Source organism: Rhipicephalus microplus, chromosome 4 (assembly GCF_043290135.1).
Source record: "Rhipicephalus microplus isolate Deutch F79 chromosome 4, USDA_Rmic, whole genome shotgun sequence".
NCBI classification, from domain to species: domain Eukaryota; kingdom Metazoa; phylum Arthropoda; class Arachnida; order Ixodida; family Ixodidae; genus Rhipicephalus; species Rhipicephalus microplus.
In genome coordinates this window covers 215,887,922-215,905,763 of record NC_134703.1, presented here as the reverse complement: position 1 = coordinate 215,905,763, position 17,842 = coordinate 215,887,922, and the positions used below count along the sequence as shown (strand labels likewise).

At 47.5% G+C, this 17,842-nt stretch overlaps 1 protein-coding gene across 9 annotated transcripts in view; it reads right to left on the bottom strand.

The window, feature by feature from the left end:
• Window positions 1-17,842, bottom strand: part of LOC119172975 (cell adhesion molecule Dscam1-like) — a 2,235,730-nt gene that overhangs the window by 747,870 nt on the left and 1,470,018 nt on the right. For 8 of the 9 annotated variants that reach the window (XM_075891768.1, XM_075891770.1, XM_075891771.1 and 5 more), the window contains one exon: window positions 8,139-8,262. The exons of the other annotated variant lie outside the window; for it this stretch is intronic. In XM_075891768.1, coding sequence (XP_075747883.1) covers window positions 8,139-8,262 — 124 coding nt within the window. The remainder of the gene's footprint in view (window positions 1-8,138; window positions 8,263-17,842) is intronic. 9 annotated transcript variants of the gene reach the window in all.

Here is a 17,842-nt window from a genome sequence, read left to right as displayed (position 1 = left end):
AAGTTTTGGACAAACCGCCTGTAATGGGCACATAGGCCGAACAATCGACGGACAGCTTTCTTGTCGGTGGGTGGCGGAAATGCAGCGATGGCGGCTGTTTTCTGTGGGTCGGGGCGCACTCCGGACGTGCTTATCACATGGCCCAAGAACATAAGTTCCTCGTACGCGAAGCGGCACTTTTCTGGCTTGAGGGTGAGTCTGGATGTTTCAATTGCTTGAAGTACTGCTTCAAGGCGCCGGAGCTGACGGTGAAGTTTGAGAACAAAACGACGTCGTCCAAGTACACAAAGCAAGTCTGCCACGTCGGCCAGTACAGTATCCGTAACACGTTGGAAAGTCGCGGGAGCCGACCATAGACCAAAAGGCATCACCTTAAACTCGAAGCGGCTGTCTGCTGTTATGAAGACGGTTTCTCCGCCTCTCTCTTCTCAACTTCACTTTGCCAATAGCCGGTCTTGAGGTCCATTGTCGAAAAATACCTTGTGTTGTGGAGTCGGTCGAGTGTGTCGTCTATCCCTGGAAGAGGATACATATCCTTTTTCGTGATTTTGTTCAGGCGACCATAATCGACGCTGAAACGTAGAGTGCCTTCCTTCTTTTTCACTATCGCCCGCGGTGATGCCCATGAACTTTTGGAAGGTTGAAGAAGAACGGCTATTTGGGCTAGTTCGTTAAGTTCCATGGTAATAAGAGTTGCAGCGCAAGCACGAAGGTGCTATAAGAAACGAGAAACGAAAGGCGAGGCAAGGAAAGCAAATAGGACACAGCGCTCGTGTTGTCCTCTTTGCTTTCCTTGCCTCGCCTTTCGGTTCTCGTTTCTTCTAGCACCTTCGTGCTTGCGCTGCAACCCTTATTACTTTGGAAGGTTGCTTGACGTCATCGCGTAGCATTCCGTTGACTTGCTTCCTTATTGCCTCCCGCTCTCGCGTCGAAACTCTGTATGGGCTTAAACGGAGTGGTCTGGTATTTTCCTCTGTTATAATCTGATGTTTTGCTACTGGTGTCTGCCCAATATTCGACGACGATGAAAAGCAGTCCTCGTATCGCTGGAGCAGGCTTTTCAGCCGTTCTTTCGTATGCTTTGGGAGTATCGCATGGACGTTGAAATTACCTTGGGGACCTTGATTCATCGAAACAGGTTTAGGAGACTCGGAGAGGAATATAGCGTCGCTGGCTTCCACAATTTCTTCGAAATAGGCAAACGTCGTGCTTTTGCTCACGTGGTTATGTTCGTTGCTTAAGTTCGTGAGCATTACTTTTGCTTGCTCTCCCCCCGCTGAGCTCGGCTATTCCTCTTGAGACGCAAATCTCACGGTTGATTAACAGGTGCCGGTCGCTTTAATGACGCCTTGCAGGTATGTTGATTTCTGTACACTGACAGAGATGCTGATGCTGGAGCGAGGGGGAATGGTGATTTGATCTTCCAGTACATTCAAGGCCTGCTTTCCGGGTGGCGTGTTCGGCGGTAGGCCTTGTTCTCTTGATAGCAATATTGACTTGAATCTGTGATTGAATATTGCCCCATGAACACTTAGAAAGTCCATATCCAAGATCCCTTCTCTCGAGCACCGCTTTAGTACAACGAAGCTCGCGGGGTAAATACGGTTGTTATAGCAAACTCTCGCTGTACATATTTCCTTGGGCGTTACTAAGTGTCCTCCACCTGTCCGTATTTCAGGGCGTTCCCAGGCGTGCTTGACTTTCTTCAACTCCCTGGTGAACGCTCCACTGATGACAGAAAAGTCGGCTCCGGTGTCGACGGAAGTTGTCACAATATGGCCGTCGATAATGACTTCGAGGTCACTAGTTCATGGCCTCGCGTTGCAATTTGGTCGTGGCGTCGGGTCACGGCTGCGTCGGCTTGTTCCGCTGCTTCCCTGTAGCATCATCAGGCCATCTTCGGTACGTGAGGTTCCGTCATCAGATCTGCGCCTTGTTCGCATCGGAAAGTTTCTTCGCGGCGTCGTCGTCCTCGGAGGATCTTCGGTAGTCCGTCGCAAAGCAATCGCACCATCATTAGTTTTTGCCCTTAGTTTCCCGGATACGGGCTAGGAGACCGGCCCCGGGTCTGGCCAGAACACTGCCGGTAGTGCGGTGACATGCGGCGGCTGGGCGACAGAAAACGGGAAGGATTCGTTGTGTTCATTGTGCTCCTGTCAAGTAATCGGCAATGTCACGTGGCCGTTCCCGTGGTTGCGGACGCGGTGCATTGACAACGAAGCCGCGCAGTCCCATCAGTCAGTACTGGCAGTGGCGGTAGGTGTGGCCAGCTTCCCCGCAGTGGTAGCAGAGTGGGTGGTGATTGGAGACTCACCACACTTCCGTCTTTTACGGCGCGTTGCACCGGCCTGATAGGGGGTGGTATGGCGTTTGTGACGGTGGCGGCGGTGTCTGGCGGCGGAACTGCGATGATGCCATGTCTTGACGTGGGCGTGAAGTTGGAGCGTAGCGTCAGTTTGCAGCAGCGTAACTCAGCGCTTGCGGCTGAGGCTGCGGAGCTTCGAAACCCCAAGCGATTGCCGAACTTACTCGCGAACAGTGTCGGCAATCCAATCCGATCGGGGCTGCGACGAAGGCGAAGAGATTCCGCAGCTCCTTCCACATGATCTGTCGGATCGTCTCACGCAGGTCGTCCATGCTGAGGGCGTGGGCTTCGGCGTATGTGACTGTTGAAGAGCGACGGTCGTACTGCCTCATGCGCATCTTAAGCGCCTTCTCCATTGTCGCGGCCTCGGGGATGAATCCGCCAACAGTCTTGGGTGGGTTGCGAACAAGTTCCGCGAACAACTCTTGTTTACACTCGGCATGAGGAAGCGGAGCTTCTTGTCCTCAGCTATAGCAGGATTGGCATGTCAAAATAGTTTCGTCATCTCTTCCTTGAATATGGTAACATTCCCGTATGCAACTGTACCCAGGTCTCCAGCAAAGCAATGGCCATTTCTTTGCGGGCGACATTCGTGAAAGTTTGTATCAAAGCACCACGAAAATGATCTCAGGAGCGAAGTGCCGACTCCCGATTCGCGAACCAGGTTTCCGCGGCGTGTTCTAAGAAGAAGTACACGCGACGCAGCTTTTCATCCGAGCCCACTAGTTCAAGGCTGCCACTCGGTGGCACATCTCAAGCCAGGTCTCCGGCTTTTCAATTGATGATCCCTGGAAGAAGGTTGGCTCTTTTGGCTGCTGCATCACGACGATGGAAGGTTATCGGTTAGAGCCCCGTACTCTGGAGGCAGCCCTTCTTACCGGTGGCTTGCTCGCAGGTCGAGGTTGGCGGGGATGTTTGGTTCCCGGTTGGTGCTTGGCTCTCGACTGTAGGGGGGTGTGGCAGTTTGGGCTAGTTGGTATGACATGACGATAGTTATAGCGCGAGAACAGAATGACGACACAGAGACAAGAAGGTCACGAAGATTACGAGTACTAACTTCCAACTGAGTGTATTCCGCAGAGCGCGAAAACATATAGAGGAGACAGTAAACCATGTGAAAAAAACCATGTGGCACAAAGAGAAATACATGAATAAAAAAAACAATAGCACGAAAAAGGGAAACGAAAGTCTAAAAGGAAAGTAAACAGAAAATAAAGGTAATATAACAACTTGCGCGCATCGAAACCTTCGAGGAACCTTAGTTCCTTCCCGGACAGATCCATGGAGGGCTTGCTAATGCATGCCACCTGTTCGCGTGCCATCTGCGCTGCCTCGACGATGACTCGGGTGTGCTCGTACAGCGCCACCGTGCCCTTGAAAAGGGGCACACAGTTGCACACTGTGCAGTGCTGAGCAATAAAACCATGTTTCCCATTTCTAACATTGTTAGCGTGTTCTCTCAGTCGATCGTTCAGACATCTTCCGGTCGTTCCGACATAACGAGCACCGCAGGAAAGGGGGGTCCTATAAAAACTTCCCCGGAGCATGCCGGATACCTGTTTCTATGCTGAGCTTTACATTCCGTTGATGACTGCGTTTTCACGGGGTTTGTAGATTTAGTGAGCCTGATTAATTTGAACGGTGCAGAGAACAGGACACGAACTACAACTCGTTTTCCGATTTTCTTGAACCTGTGTGATATCTGGTGTTCATATGGAATCACGACTATCCTTTCATGCTCTGTATCCATGTTGCTCAGATGCTGTCGCTGCCTCTGCTCTGCCCTATTAGTCCGCAGGATAGTCTCCGCAACGGAAGTGATAAACGCCTCATGAAAATTTGAAGCCATAGGCTGGGAAAGTTGAGTTTTGAAGCTGGCAGAGATGTGAACGCACGACCTATTTTAGGCATTGTCAAGACAGGTTCGTGCTATGCCTCGCTTGGCTAACTTGCTGTGAGCGGAAGAAAAAGGAAGCAAAGATGTCTGTGCTTGTTGTTTATAACACCAACAAACGTGCTGTGAGCTAAAAACAGTCTTGAATTCCAATTAAAAGAAGTTCAAAATAAAAACTGCCATCAGTGCGCAAGATTTTCTTGACCTTGTTTTGCTTTACCTGACCTGGTGCAGAAGACTGAGGCACAAAAAACATAACGTGAAGCAGAAAGAGCAGGAGAGAAGACAGAACAGCGCCAACTTCTTTCTCCTGCACTTTCTTCACTTTATGTTTTTGCGCCTCAGCCTTCTGCACCTTGTATCCACCAACTAGCCCCAAAACAAGTCATTTTGGTGTAACTTACCTCTTTTTTCTTTCAATGGAATGATTGCATTTATCTGCAGAAAAAAAGGTGTTTCAATCGGCTCCTGCGTAGCACTTCTACTCAGTGATCCACTATTGGCAAAAATGGGCAAGAAACTGCAGAAAAGTTAGAAAGCACGCCTGTGATCAAAGTATTCAAAAACGTGGTATATTTCTTGGTTCTTCGAAATTGTAACCCTTCTATGTTTCACTCGATTGCGGCTCAATTGATAGGTGTGTTTGAAGATTCTAAAGCATCTTGTATTGACACCTAAAATGCCCGAGAATGACAAGTTACGCTTTTTGATTTAAGACTGTTTCTTAGCTCACAACACATTTGTTGGTGTTATGAACCACGTGCGCACAACCCTTTACTTCCTTTTTCTTCCGCAGACAGCAAGTTAGTTAAGCGACGAATAGCACGAACCTATCTTGAGAATGCCTTAAATAGGTCGTGCGTTGACAACACCTCTGCGAGCTTCAAAGCTCAAGTTTCCCCGCTTAAAGCTTCAGGTTTTTCTGAGGTGTTTATCGCTTCCGTTGCCGAGACTATCCTGCGGACTAATATGGCAGAGCAGAGGCAGCGAGAGGATTTGAGCCACACGGTGTTGCGACGCGCACCTCCAACGACGTTACGAAGGGCGCCTCGAAATCTCACCGCTGCAACCACTGTTTCGAAAGATGGCGACGCCAACACGGTCCCGAAGGCGCCACTGCTTCGAATTCCACCGGGAAGGTCACCAGCTGTTTGGTAGCGTAGGTTTCTCAGCTCGCGACTGCTTCTGCGCTGAGCCGATAGACGAGCGGACGAGACGACGGTGAGTTAAACAAGGTTTATGTACAGCATATATACAGAGGCGTTACAAATTCGGCACTGGAGCCGACAGAGACGCGAACAGCCGAGCTCTTCTCTCTAACACATAGCTCTACTCTCAAATGGGTCTGCTCTCGACGCGCCGCAGGGCTTCTTATATATGCACCGGGTCCAACCAGAAGCGGCGCTGGTCGTGAGGTTAGAATCCTCCAATGGTGTCGCCGCTGGGCCGCGTCCTTCTTTCTCATCGAATCTGGAGAGGCTGCGCTGCAGGTGGCTGCACCCAAGGATGAGTGACGTCACCAGGCATTTCGTCACCCCCCCAGACAGGAAGACGCCAGTTAATTACTCGACGGGCTCGCTGGCTGCGCTGACTCACTGCACGTGCGCGCCAGAAAGCCGCCCTGCGTGTTTACGCCCTTGAGTTGTTCGCGTCAGGCGGGCTGGCCTTGACACAGATTGCCTTTTTCAGAGGCACGGACGTTCGCTGCGGACTCGCAGGCATAACAACAGACACAGAGTGTGAAAGGACAGCTGTGATTTCATACAAACACCAGATATCATACAGGCTCCAGGAAATCGGAAAATGAGTTGGGGCGCGGGTCCTGTTCTCTGCACTGTTCAAATTATACAGCCTCACCAAATATACAAACACCCTGAAAACGCAGTCATAAACGGAATATAGAGTTCAGCGTAGAAACAGGTATGCGGCATGCTCCCGGGAAGTTGTCCATAGGACCCCCCTTTCCTTCAGTGCTCGTTATGTCGGAACGACCAGAAGGTGTCTGAACGATCGACTGAGAGAACACGCTAACAATGTTACAAATGGGAAAGATAGTTTTCTCAGCACTGCAGTGAGTGCAACTGCGTGCCCCTTTTTGAGGACACAGTGACGCTGTACAAGTGGAGGGATGAGTGCACCCGAGTCATCCTCGACGCCGCACAGATGGCAGACGAACAGGTGGCATGCATTAGCAAGCCCTCCGTGTCTCCGTCCGAGAAGGAACTTAGGTTCCTCGAAGGTGTCGGTGCGTGCAAGTAGTTATATTACCTTTGCTGTTTCGCTTCCTTTCGGACTTTTTTTTGCCTCTTTCTGTGCTTTTGTTTTTTCCCTTACTCATGTATTGCTCTTTGTGCCACATGGTTTTCGTCACGTGGTACTGCCTCCTCTCTATGTTTTCGCGCTCTGCGCAATAAACTCAATTGGAAATCAGCGCTTGTGTCATTCATGTCCTTTTTGTCTCTGTGTCACCGTTCTGTTCTCGCGCTATAACTATTGGAGAAGGGTGTTCGGTACATAGACGGGAAGAACCTCCATCAGATTTTACGGGGTCGTGACGGGGACAAAGGAAGCACAGTGCATGCCGAATAATGAACTGTTTATTCGGGCCGAACATGTGGCCACGTAAAGGGAAAGTGAGATTACAGCAAGAAGCGGGCACTGATAGCGGCGAGAAGGTCGTCAGCTGTCGATTGACTGACAAGCGGTGAAGCTTGTCGGCATTTATACACTTGCCATCGAACATTCTAGTGTTATCGCTAGCGGCGACGTTCGTTTCTGAGTAATCTGAAAGTTTCGCGAAGTGGGCGTAATCTTAGCAAAACGATCTAATGAAGCCTCGAAGCTTCTCAAACGCCATAGGCGCGGTTTCCCTGAACATAGTGTGATGGGACGACAACAAAGTTTGAAGAAAAGAACATGGTAGTATTATCAGCGATGAAATAACTCACGTGATCAGGATCTACAACACTTCTAAAGTCTATGATGCGCCACCCCGGGAGCAATAAGGCAATTCGTGTGCATACCCGTACATGCTGGAGCAACCACTCAGATCTTTACCTTGTACGGACTTAGAACTGACAAAGCTTGATATGAGGCTGTGGTGACCAGGTAAAATATAGAAATTTTAGGTGTGTGAGCATAGTGCATCTTGGGACCACAATTGAATACATATCAAACTACTGAAGCGCAGCGAACCTAAATAGAGCATTGGATACAGAGCAGGTGTTGCATATAAGAGATAATATGATTGGGCGTGTTGGTATAACATATACCATGATAAATGGCACTTAACAGCACAAGAAGCCTTTCACAATAAATAACTTGTTGGAAGTTCAGCGCTCTGTCTCTTCTCTTTTACGCCATCCTGTCTTTTGCACTGTTAAGCACTTTATTGCACATAACAGACTTATTGCGATTCGTAACATTTACATCAACTAGTACAGATTAGTAGGCAATAAAGCTTGGTTCAAGAAACAGCCGAATTTGCCGCGTTAATTGAGCTTTAATGTTTCGTAGCTCCTCCACGCCAGTGCTAATTCACGAACTTCTCCAACAGGAATAGGCAACATAATAGGACAACACCTGACGTCGTATTCGAAATTTTTTGCAAAAAACAGCTAGCTCTTAGCTAATTTTCTGAATGCCTTTTAAGGCGTGACGGAAGACATAGATGCACCGGAGGTAGCATGAAGGCACGTTCCGATTCCTCGTGCATCAACACTCTTATTTGTGGCACGACGTGACTGTGTTTGGAATATTCTGGTTTTCAACGTCGCTGCGCGAAATACTTCTGAATGAGCTTGCTTCGCCTGTGCACTGTCTGTGAGTTCACACAAATTTACACCATGCAGAGTCGCATGTGCAGTATCTATTGCTCACCATGAGCGCTTGATAGCTTGACGTCATACTTCACTTTGGTGAGACCTGCAGCATTGGCCGCCATCAGACGAACGACGTACCCAGTTTCTGGCTCAAGGCTTCCAATGGTTACATCGGGGAGGTCCTGTAATGACGCAGAACGCGCACAAACCGAGTGAGTACACGCAGGGTGAGCGTAAATAACACGATTCTCTTCAGTTCAACAGGCCCGATATGATTATGAGAGGTGCGGAGAGCACTGAAAACCTGGGGTTCGTTAACGTGCAACTAAATCTAAGCACATGAATTGAAGCAGATAGGCCAACAGCTGAAATACGGCTGCTACAGCGGCGATTATATCCCGTGACCTGCAGGTGAGCATCGTTACGCTAGACCACCATGGCATGTTGTTTCTGCTGAATTAAACATTCCCGCAAAAAAGACAATATCTTTATGGCTACTGAACAGATACGCATTGTCAGAAGGAACATACTTTGGGCTATATTCATCACAATTGCGATTGTACATACTCGCACTTACGCTATTCCTATTCTTCTCCAGTCGATGCCACGATACACGCCTCGCGCGCGAGCTACGCACACACATGCAGATTCGTTATCACCCATAGCAGTAACGAAGACTACTTAGTAAGCTGAAATACATGCGCTAGTCCTTTAAGTTAACGGCTGGGCTGTTGAATTTGACCATACGATACCAATAGGAAGACGTGGCAGCGAGTTTAGAGCCTTTGTTTTTTGGTACTACAAGTGATAACATTGAGTCTCTGTGGTGCTGTGGCTGTAAGTTCTCCTTTTCCTCCGCCACATCACAACATTCCCTGCACTACTACATCACCACCTTAAAGAACTTATGTAGTAGTTTAGAAAGGAAAATTAAAAACCATAAATTAACCTTCTGTAATGGGAATCGGTACATTACAAAAGTAAAACGTGTCTTCTGAAAGGTTTTTACACGTTTTACTATCAAGCACTTATTGAGCATTGTTTCACCAAAAGCCCAAAAGAATGAATGCTGCAACAAATTCTGTTGCCATGCGAAAAACAGCAAGCCACTCGAAACGCGTTCCATGCTCTTCAATCAGAAAGAACTCACGAAAAGAACATAAGCAGGAGGACGACTGTTACAGTTCGATATTGATATGTGGGCTTTAACGTCCCAAAATCACCATATGAACATGAGAGACGCCGTAGTGGAGGGCTTCGGAAATTACGACCACCCGGGGTTCTTTAACGTGCGCCCAAATCTGAGCACACGGGCCTACAACACTTCCGCCTCCATCAGAAATGCATTCACCGCAGCCAGGATTTGATCCCGCGACCTCTGGGTCAGCAGCCGAGTACCTTAGCCACTAGACCACCGCGGCAGGGCATTGTTACAGTTTGAAGTTCAGTTCAAACTGTCACAGTTTGAAGCTCTAACACAAAGAAGGAAGCACGGAACGAACACACAAGTATACAAAGGTTGAGCGCGAACAGCTTTCGCAAATGTTGCTTGTGTAATCAGCATGTTTCTATTGAAAGCACGGCCACTCTAGCGAGTGAAGTCGCCTTTGTGATCTCTGGAATTTCAACGCATATTTACCGCAGTGCCCAATACAAGCAATCACCGCGATGAAGAGATGAGCATAGCCGCACGAGCGACATACGACGCCCTGTTGAGGCACGTGCGCTTCGCAACGCGTGAGACGGCGACATTTAAAGAGCTCCCCTAGGACACTTCGTGCCATGCCGCCATTGATAATGAAAAGCATTGAAGTAGCTGCACTCAGAGTAGTGTTATCAGTGAACGTGTACATGAATATCGTGCTGTTAGCATGCTGAATCCTGTCCAGTTTGTGCCCGAGTCAGTTGCCACTGCATGCTGCGAATGAACAGGTTGTAGGTTAGACTGCAGCTTGGGGAGCATTTTAGGAGCGGAGCTTCTTAGGCCGGCACTCCGCTGTCACCGTCGCTGCCGTGCGGAGCTTCCAACACCATGTAAGCATGCCCGCCAAACCACAAGTGCACGCTCCCGGCGAGTACAGGTGTGGTGGCAGATGCCGCTCGAAACTATGGCTTTGTAAAGCCATCTTTGTGAAGTAGTGACACTCTCCTCCTCCCCTGTCGCTTCTTCAAGCTATATATAAACTGGTAGCGTAACTTCTATAGAAGCCTAAGCATCGAGTAGTCAGTGGCTCGTTGCCACAATCGCCATCTACCTGAGAAGGGGACACCAGCAACAAAATAAAAAAAACACAATGACTTTACATGCGGAAGCGGTAGTGACGTTGCGTATTTGCCGTACATGGCACGAAAAGTGGTGACCTGTTACGTGCCTATATTATTACGCGATTTTATTGCACCTCGACTGTGTCTCGCTAATTGCATGCGAGAGAGAAAAGAAAAAAAAACAAAGATTGGGGAAGCAAAGTTGTTTTATTTTTGGCCAAACGACGTGTCTCTATTATGCACAAGAAACTCCGCAGAGGCAACTGTGAGACAACTGTTCACGAGCACAATAGCAAAATAGTTCAAAAACTCACGTTGCCCAAGCGTTTTGAAAAACCAATGCAGTGAGGCAGCAGTTTTGGGAATATATATTTGGCTGCCGTAGAGTACAGCGTCTCGTTGCTTAGCCTGTCACGTTCACAGCAACCAAAGGCGAGGGCACGCCAGCGAAAGCAGTCGCAGGAGCGGCTATCTACACATTCTGTGCGCTAGTTGAGCTCTGAATTTTCCCAGCAGTAAACAGAACAGAAAAATTGGCATATCCCACGTACAGTGGGAATCGATGATATGCGAAGAACGAATGAGCAAGTTGTATATGCCACTTCAAAATGAGCACATATTTACGAGGCGGACGTAAGTTTTGCCATATATAACTTCCATTCCATGATTATCTTGTTTGAATGTGTCATTACCTTCGTCGTTCATTCACGTCACCTGATATCAAATTTGGTGTATGTGGAGCTAGCAAACCAGCCGCAAGCACGCTATGAGCGCAGCATGTATACCTGCTTCACATGACACGCATATCATCCCAAGAAACACGAAACGTCGTAAAAACTTCTTGTAACGACTAGAAAGGTATGCAGACATCTAGGTATAAAATTTTACGTTGAATAAACGTTTTCCACAGGAAGTTTTTTAGAAGATGTTGAGAAAATGTTCTGTACAGGCAGTCTTTTTCAAAACTTTACTAAACGTAAATTTCTAGAACTTTTGGTAAAATTCGCGGATGAAGTCTCGATTTTCAATGCCATATATATGTAGGGTGTTTTCTAAGTTTTATTATTTTTTAATAAATTTATTATTCGCTTTACATATTTATGTAGTATATATTTTGCAAATTTTTTATATATTTATACGTAATAACAAAGTTCTCTGGTCAGCATTCGAGAATTAAGATGCGCAAACGAGGTGTGCGTCTGCGTGGCTAGAACGATTTCACTTGTTTGAACGTGCCAGTGGCTGCTCAATCGCTTCTCTAAGGGTGGGGTTTCAGTCGATTGCCTCGTGTTTTAGGTGTGACTGCGCTTTGTGTTCGTGTTTTCTGTTCTGCCAGTGCTGCTGATTACAAAGATGTGCTATACTCAAGCGAGGACGTGTGGCTTCGTATTGTGGAGCACTCGCCAGGTATTTACCACATTGCTATTGTCAGCACTTTGTTATTACTACGTTCGCAACGTTTTTCCTGCCAAGTGCACGATAAGCGAGCTTTTGTTTACGTGGCGACACAGTTTTTCTGTAGTATTTGAGCAGTGTAAAGGCAAAGTTGTGCGAGGATACCACGAACAAGTTTTTTTTCTTTTATGCGGAGTGTAAAGCATGCACGCACAGCGGAATTTGGCGGCAGATCTGAGCAGAGTCATGGCCACCTCTGTTGGCAGAGAGCGGCCGTCTCTGTTGGCAGTGGTGTTGAAGCGGAGCCTTGTTCGTAAGTGACGACTATTTTTGTTTCATAATTCTAGAGCGTTTGTTATATGCAGGCATTGATGATGCCTAGGGCACGCGAGCCTGTCTAAGGCAGTCTCATGTACTGTACGTTTCATTTTAAATAGCTACAGTATTGTTATACGTCATGACTACTATCAGAGATGTTTTTTTCCTTGCGGGTCACCTAGTGTACGGACGTGTATGCATCCGCGCTGACACGTGTCTTTATAAACAACCGTGATACTTGACTTGATGCGTGCTCATGTGCAGAATGTTGCATCGTCTTAGGTATGGGTCGCAAAGGTTGCACTTACGCTGAAGTGTTCATGCAGCTCGTTTAGGAAAACTCGAACTTACGGTAAACACCATTACCATAGGTTGCTTCATGCGGCTTGAATCCGTGCATTTTAAGCCAGTTGTTTACCTTGAGCTGTATTTTAAAATGAATATTTTATGGCTAAATGTTGCCGAATCGCTGTACCTTACTGTGCGAGCCCTAATTCAGTAATTAGTCTACGCGTTCGAGCACCATCAATTTTACTCTGCTTGTTTCCACTATGTATGTATTTTGTTTTGGTTTATTAAATATTCTATGCACCTCGCCCAACATTGGTGTTAAAACTTTTCTGAACCCTTTTACGTGTACGAACATTAGGAATAGTGTAGAGCACCATCTGCAGTGACATTTTCTGATTAATGACAAGGTTAACGGTATAATATATAAAGTAAAATCTCTTGGCATACACTCCAGATCTTAACGAGATCTGTAGCATCTGCAGATTGAATATTTTATTTATCACTGAAAACACGTGATAATTTAATGAACCACGGTAAGCATGCATATTAGGTCAAGCATGTATTGCTGTTAAAATTTAAAATTGGACGCCGTATTTATTTCAGAATAATAAATACAGACGGCAAATTTTTAAGCTATTGGCACTGAAGGAATTATACAAGTTTGGAAATCAGTTTCATCAAGTTTTATTGCTAAATCGCGGTCAATAGCTTCCAACTTTCTTGTTCCCGGAGATTGTTGCAGAAGCTTGCATGCTTTTTTTGGGATGGTGTGTGGTTCAAGATGGGTGCCTCCTGTCTTAGTATTTCCAAGTTTTCTTTTTTTTTTCATTAGACAGCCTGTGATGCTCAAGTGAAGGGTACTGCCTTTTTAGTCAACCAGAACCATTGAAACTGATAACTATATTTTGGCAGCACACAATATTAATTTAGTGACACCAATCTCTGACATTATAGGTATAATCGTCCCAGTGTAAAGAGCCTGAAGAAAGCTATATTAGTTGTATTTGAAATCAAAATCTTATTTAATAATATAGGTTGCCTGCAATGGATACTTGATTAAAGTGCATACCATCATGTATGTGTTGTGGTATCATTGAATTTGCTGTCCACGCACTATGTACGAGTACAATTTAAGCATGACTTTGACATTTCTGCAATGTGGAAATTACATTTTCTTTCATAAGGTTGCAACTCTGTTTGCCAAGAACATCACAAAAGTTTTGCCTGTAACATCTCTAGTTAGTGTACATTCTGGTTGTTTTAAGACACGTTGTTCCAAATTATTTTAAATAGATTGACAAATTCAGTTTTGCAAAGAGAGACATGTCACTAAATTGTTTTTCGGTGTTTCCATCGCAGCCTATACATGCACCTCGTACGATCTGAGTGTGAAAGAATTCTGGCCAAGCCTGTCATCAATGGTCGCTCATAAAAAAGTTGGTTGCGGCATGTACAGCGGCTGCACATGGCTTATGCTTTCTGTGGGAAGGGAACTTCACTGAGCCACCTGGTTGTTGTATTTATGTAGCTCGCATGTTCAGGATGTTCAAAATTAAGCCTTCTGTTTTTCTGAAAAAGTCAGTGCTGTAAGTTGTGTGTGTAAAAGTCACCTTTGCAGATTGCTGACTGTTCAAGGAAAGACAATGTGCTACAAAAATAATCACTGCCAGCCGTGTCGTTGAATAAGAATAAATGGTGAACTTATCGGTGTTTGCAGCAGGCAGCCATGCACGCATTAAAAATTTGAGCCAGTCCCATTTCTACATATATCCGAATAATTCTGACATGCCTGTGCTCAGATATCCCGCAGGAAAGTTTAGTTGTGGCTTGCATCATCATGCGTGCAGGACAGTGAGCGCTACCCCACCAATACTACTCCCTGCGGTGCCGCATATAATCTTATCAGAGGTCGAAGCCATAGACAAACATTAAAACGGCCCCACCGCGGTGATATAGTGGCGAAGGTACTCAGCTGCTAACCCGCAGGTCGCGGGCTCGAATTCCGGCAGTGGTGGCTGCACTTCTGATGAAGACAGAAATGTTGTGGGCCCGTGTGCTCAGATTTGGGTGCACGTTAAAGAATCCCAGGTGGTCGAAATCTCCGGAGCCCTCCACTACTGCGTCTTTCGTAATCATATGGTGGTTTTGGGACGTTAAACCCCACAAATCAATCAATCAACAATATAATGGCTACGTTTTTACTACCGGCTGGCAATAGCAAGCACTGATTGCTCGTCCCATCAGGGAGTAATATTATGCTGATCCGCACTGTCTTGCATGCATAATCATGAAAACCACAATTAAACTTCAGAGTGTAATATTACAGAGAATAGACATGCTCGAAGAATTTTTAGGTGGGACTGTGTAGAAACACGACTGCCACGCACTTTTTTAGGCAAACATACCCACTTACTGTAGGCACTGAAATTTCGCTATTCTTGGTTTATTCGGCAGCTGACAGCTATATTTTCTAACTTTGTGTCCCCCTGAACACACAACCTTTCTGCAACGGCGATATTATGTTCTTAGGGCTAAATTTTAATGCAAGCACAAAAGACGTCTGTAATCATGTTAGTGCTGCTTACTAAGGTTTTATGTCATGTTTAATTTTTGTAGGATTTGCAGTTAGTCACTTAAAATTGAATTTATTGCATTGCAATAAGAGTGTAACAGATGAATAATTTTATTTTGACTGTAATATTTTGTTTTATTACGTTTCTGTAACCTTAGTTCGTTGTCTTCTCGAATTTATTGCTATAAGTTCAATCAACTGATTTGCTACTGCCGTACTTAAGCATCCCTAACTTTGAAAATACCTAACCATGTGTGATATATTACAGTAATACCAAACGATGTTTAATATTGTTAGTTTTAACTGACGGAAAGCATTCCGGAATATTGTAGCGTTTTTCTACTTCGTGGAGTCTGTTGTGCGAGTATTTTGGGATGGAATTAGAATTCGGTGTGTTGCCAAAACCACTTTTTGATTGTTAAACACAGATTTGTGGCGAAACCCATCAATTTCGACTACTGATGGTTCTAACAAACCTAAATTTTATATTGTCGTATTCATTGTGTCAAGTCATATTCATAATGTCTCCTGCTGAGAAAGCGCAGTTGTGTCAAATCATTTAGATCATCACAGATCCAGGCATAACTTACATGGTAAACCGTAATGTATTAGTGAATTAAAAACATCCTAATTTAATTTCTCATACTTCGGCAAAGACATGTTCTGATCTCGGAGTCTATGCCTAGTTGTAACAACGTTAGTACCAGTTAGCATATTTTCTTAGCATCCATTTTGTGGTGTACGCGACAAAAACAAGGAACGTCTTCCCCTGCATCACCATGTTCACAATAAATCTTCCGTTTGGACGGTAGTCTGCCTATCCTAAGCCAAATTATCGAAACTTCTTACAGCTTTAAAAACTTTTACTTGTTGTGAAACCTTGAACCTTGCATGTTGAGAAATTGGCGTCCCAAAATTGAGGATTCATCACAAACGTATCGCTAAAGAGCGTGTACATGGCGGGTGCTACAAAAGGCGATAAGCACCAGCGGAGCAGGCGAGTCCGTGCCGTGACGTCACATCGCGGTGACCACCGCAAAGCCAGTGTTCATTCTCGGTGCTAATACACCCCCAAAACCGTTGGCTCTTGTTGTCAGATTGCCTACATGTTCTCGCTGTTTCTGGAGGGGGGCGGATCACCGTCGAGAGCAGTCGCACCTCACTTCGGCTCCGCCAATTTTCGGCCCTCGCGTCGGTCCTTTCGACCCTATCCGGATAATTTCTTCACGGGTGGCTGGAGCACATTGTCTGGATTTCTTCGACACCCACTTTATTGCGAAACTCGCCCGGGGTGGCCCGGGAGAGCTTTCGAAAGCCTTCGACCACGCCGTGCACCGACCTAGGCCTCTTAGGCCTAGCTCGAGTGCGGCCGCCTGCACATCAGCTGACAGACGGAGCGACCGCCCGGCCGCCCGCCGCTGCCTCGTCGCCCATCTCCTAGCTGTCCACCGCTATGGAGTATATTGTCGAAGGACAGGACGTGTCCCCCGAGGAACTCTCGGACGAATCCTGGCAGTCGCCAGGCCTCCGCGCCCAAGAGCAACGCCGCGCAGCCTTGCGCCTTGCCACCGCCGCAACTAAGCCCACCACCACGCCGGCTTCTCTGCCCTCGTCGAAGCGGGTAAATACATCGCCTCCGCAGCACCGCCGCCGCGCTCCGCTCCCTCGTCTCCCGGCGGACACGATTCACATCGTCGGCCGCCCAAAAAGCCCCGTAGAACTCACCAAGCTACAGCCTTGGCACTTGTACACCGCCTTGCTGCAAGCAGCGTTCCTGCAAGACCTCCCGCCCGCATCTCGCGACACGGTGCGGATCCACCCCGTCAACAACACTTTTACGCTCAGCGTCGCGGACTCGGCTCGTGCACAAGCATACCTCCGCATCACCTCCCTCACGGTTTCCGGCAACACTTTCACCGTCCACCTTTACGCCCCACCGCCAGACGATGCCCTCAGGGGCATACTGTACCACGCCTTCGACGACTTCACGGACCAAGCCATCCTTGAAGACCTTCAGGCAAGCAATCCTACCCTCTCTGTTGTGGGCGGCCGCCGCATGGGCAAGGCCCCTCACATCTTGGTCACCCTCATGGAGCCGAAACTACCGCGGTGGATCTTCTACCACGGTGTCCAGCTTCGCCTCCTTCCGTTCCGCAACAAGGTGGAAGCCTGCTACAATTGCCGCTCGACCGGCCACCGGACCGACGTGTGCCCCAAGCCGCGGCAGGAGCGGTGCCATCGGTGCGGCGCTGCTCACCCCACACCGCCCGAAGGATCGCCACCCACTTGCAACCCCCGCTGCATCGTCTGCAATGGGAATCACTCCACGTACAGTTCCAACTGTAAACACCGCTACGTGCAGCGCCCTCAACGCCAGAAGGCCCCGGCACCTGACACACACCCCCCGCCACAACAGCCTGTTCCGCCCGCAGCGGTAGTGCGCTCTTCCCAGCAAGCAGCAAGTGGTCCCTCACCAGCTCCACCGCCCAAGTCGGTTACTGCCTCTCCGCCCCCCGTACCAGCGGTGCCTAAACCCACATCACAGCCCATGAATTCGACATGGCCCCGCGGCGCCCCCGGCTTGCCCTCGGAGCCGCAGGTTGTTGCACTGCAGCAAGAAAACGCCTCCCTCCGACAGCAGGTCACTGCACAAAGCGCTCAAATATCAGCTCAGAAGACCCAAATTGATTCCCTCCAAGCGAAACTGCAAGCTCTTGAAGAGAAGCTGGAATCAGCCATCACAGTGAAATCCTCTCTGCCCTCTACCATTTGCTCCTCCTCCGACATGGACGTTCAGACTCCCGAAGGATGCACTGGCAAGCGCCGTCGACCCAACACTCCCCTTGAATCTCTTCACTTTTCTGAAGAGGTCCAGGTATCCATCAAGACGGCCTTGGTGGATCTTGAAGAGCGGTTGGATA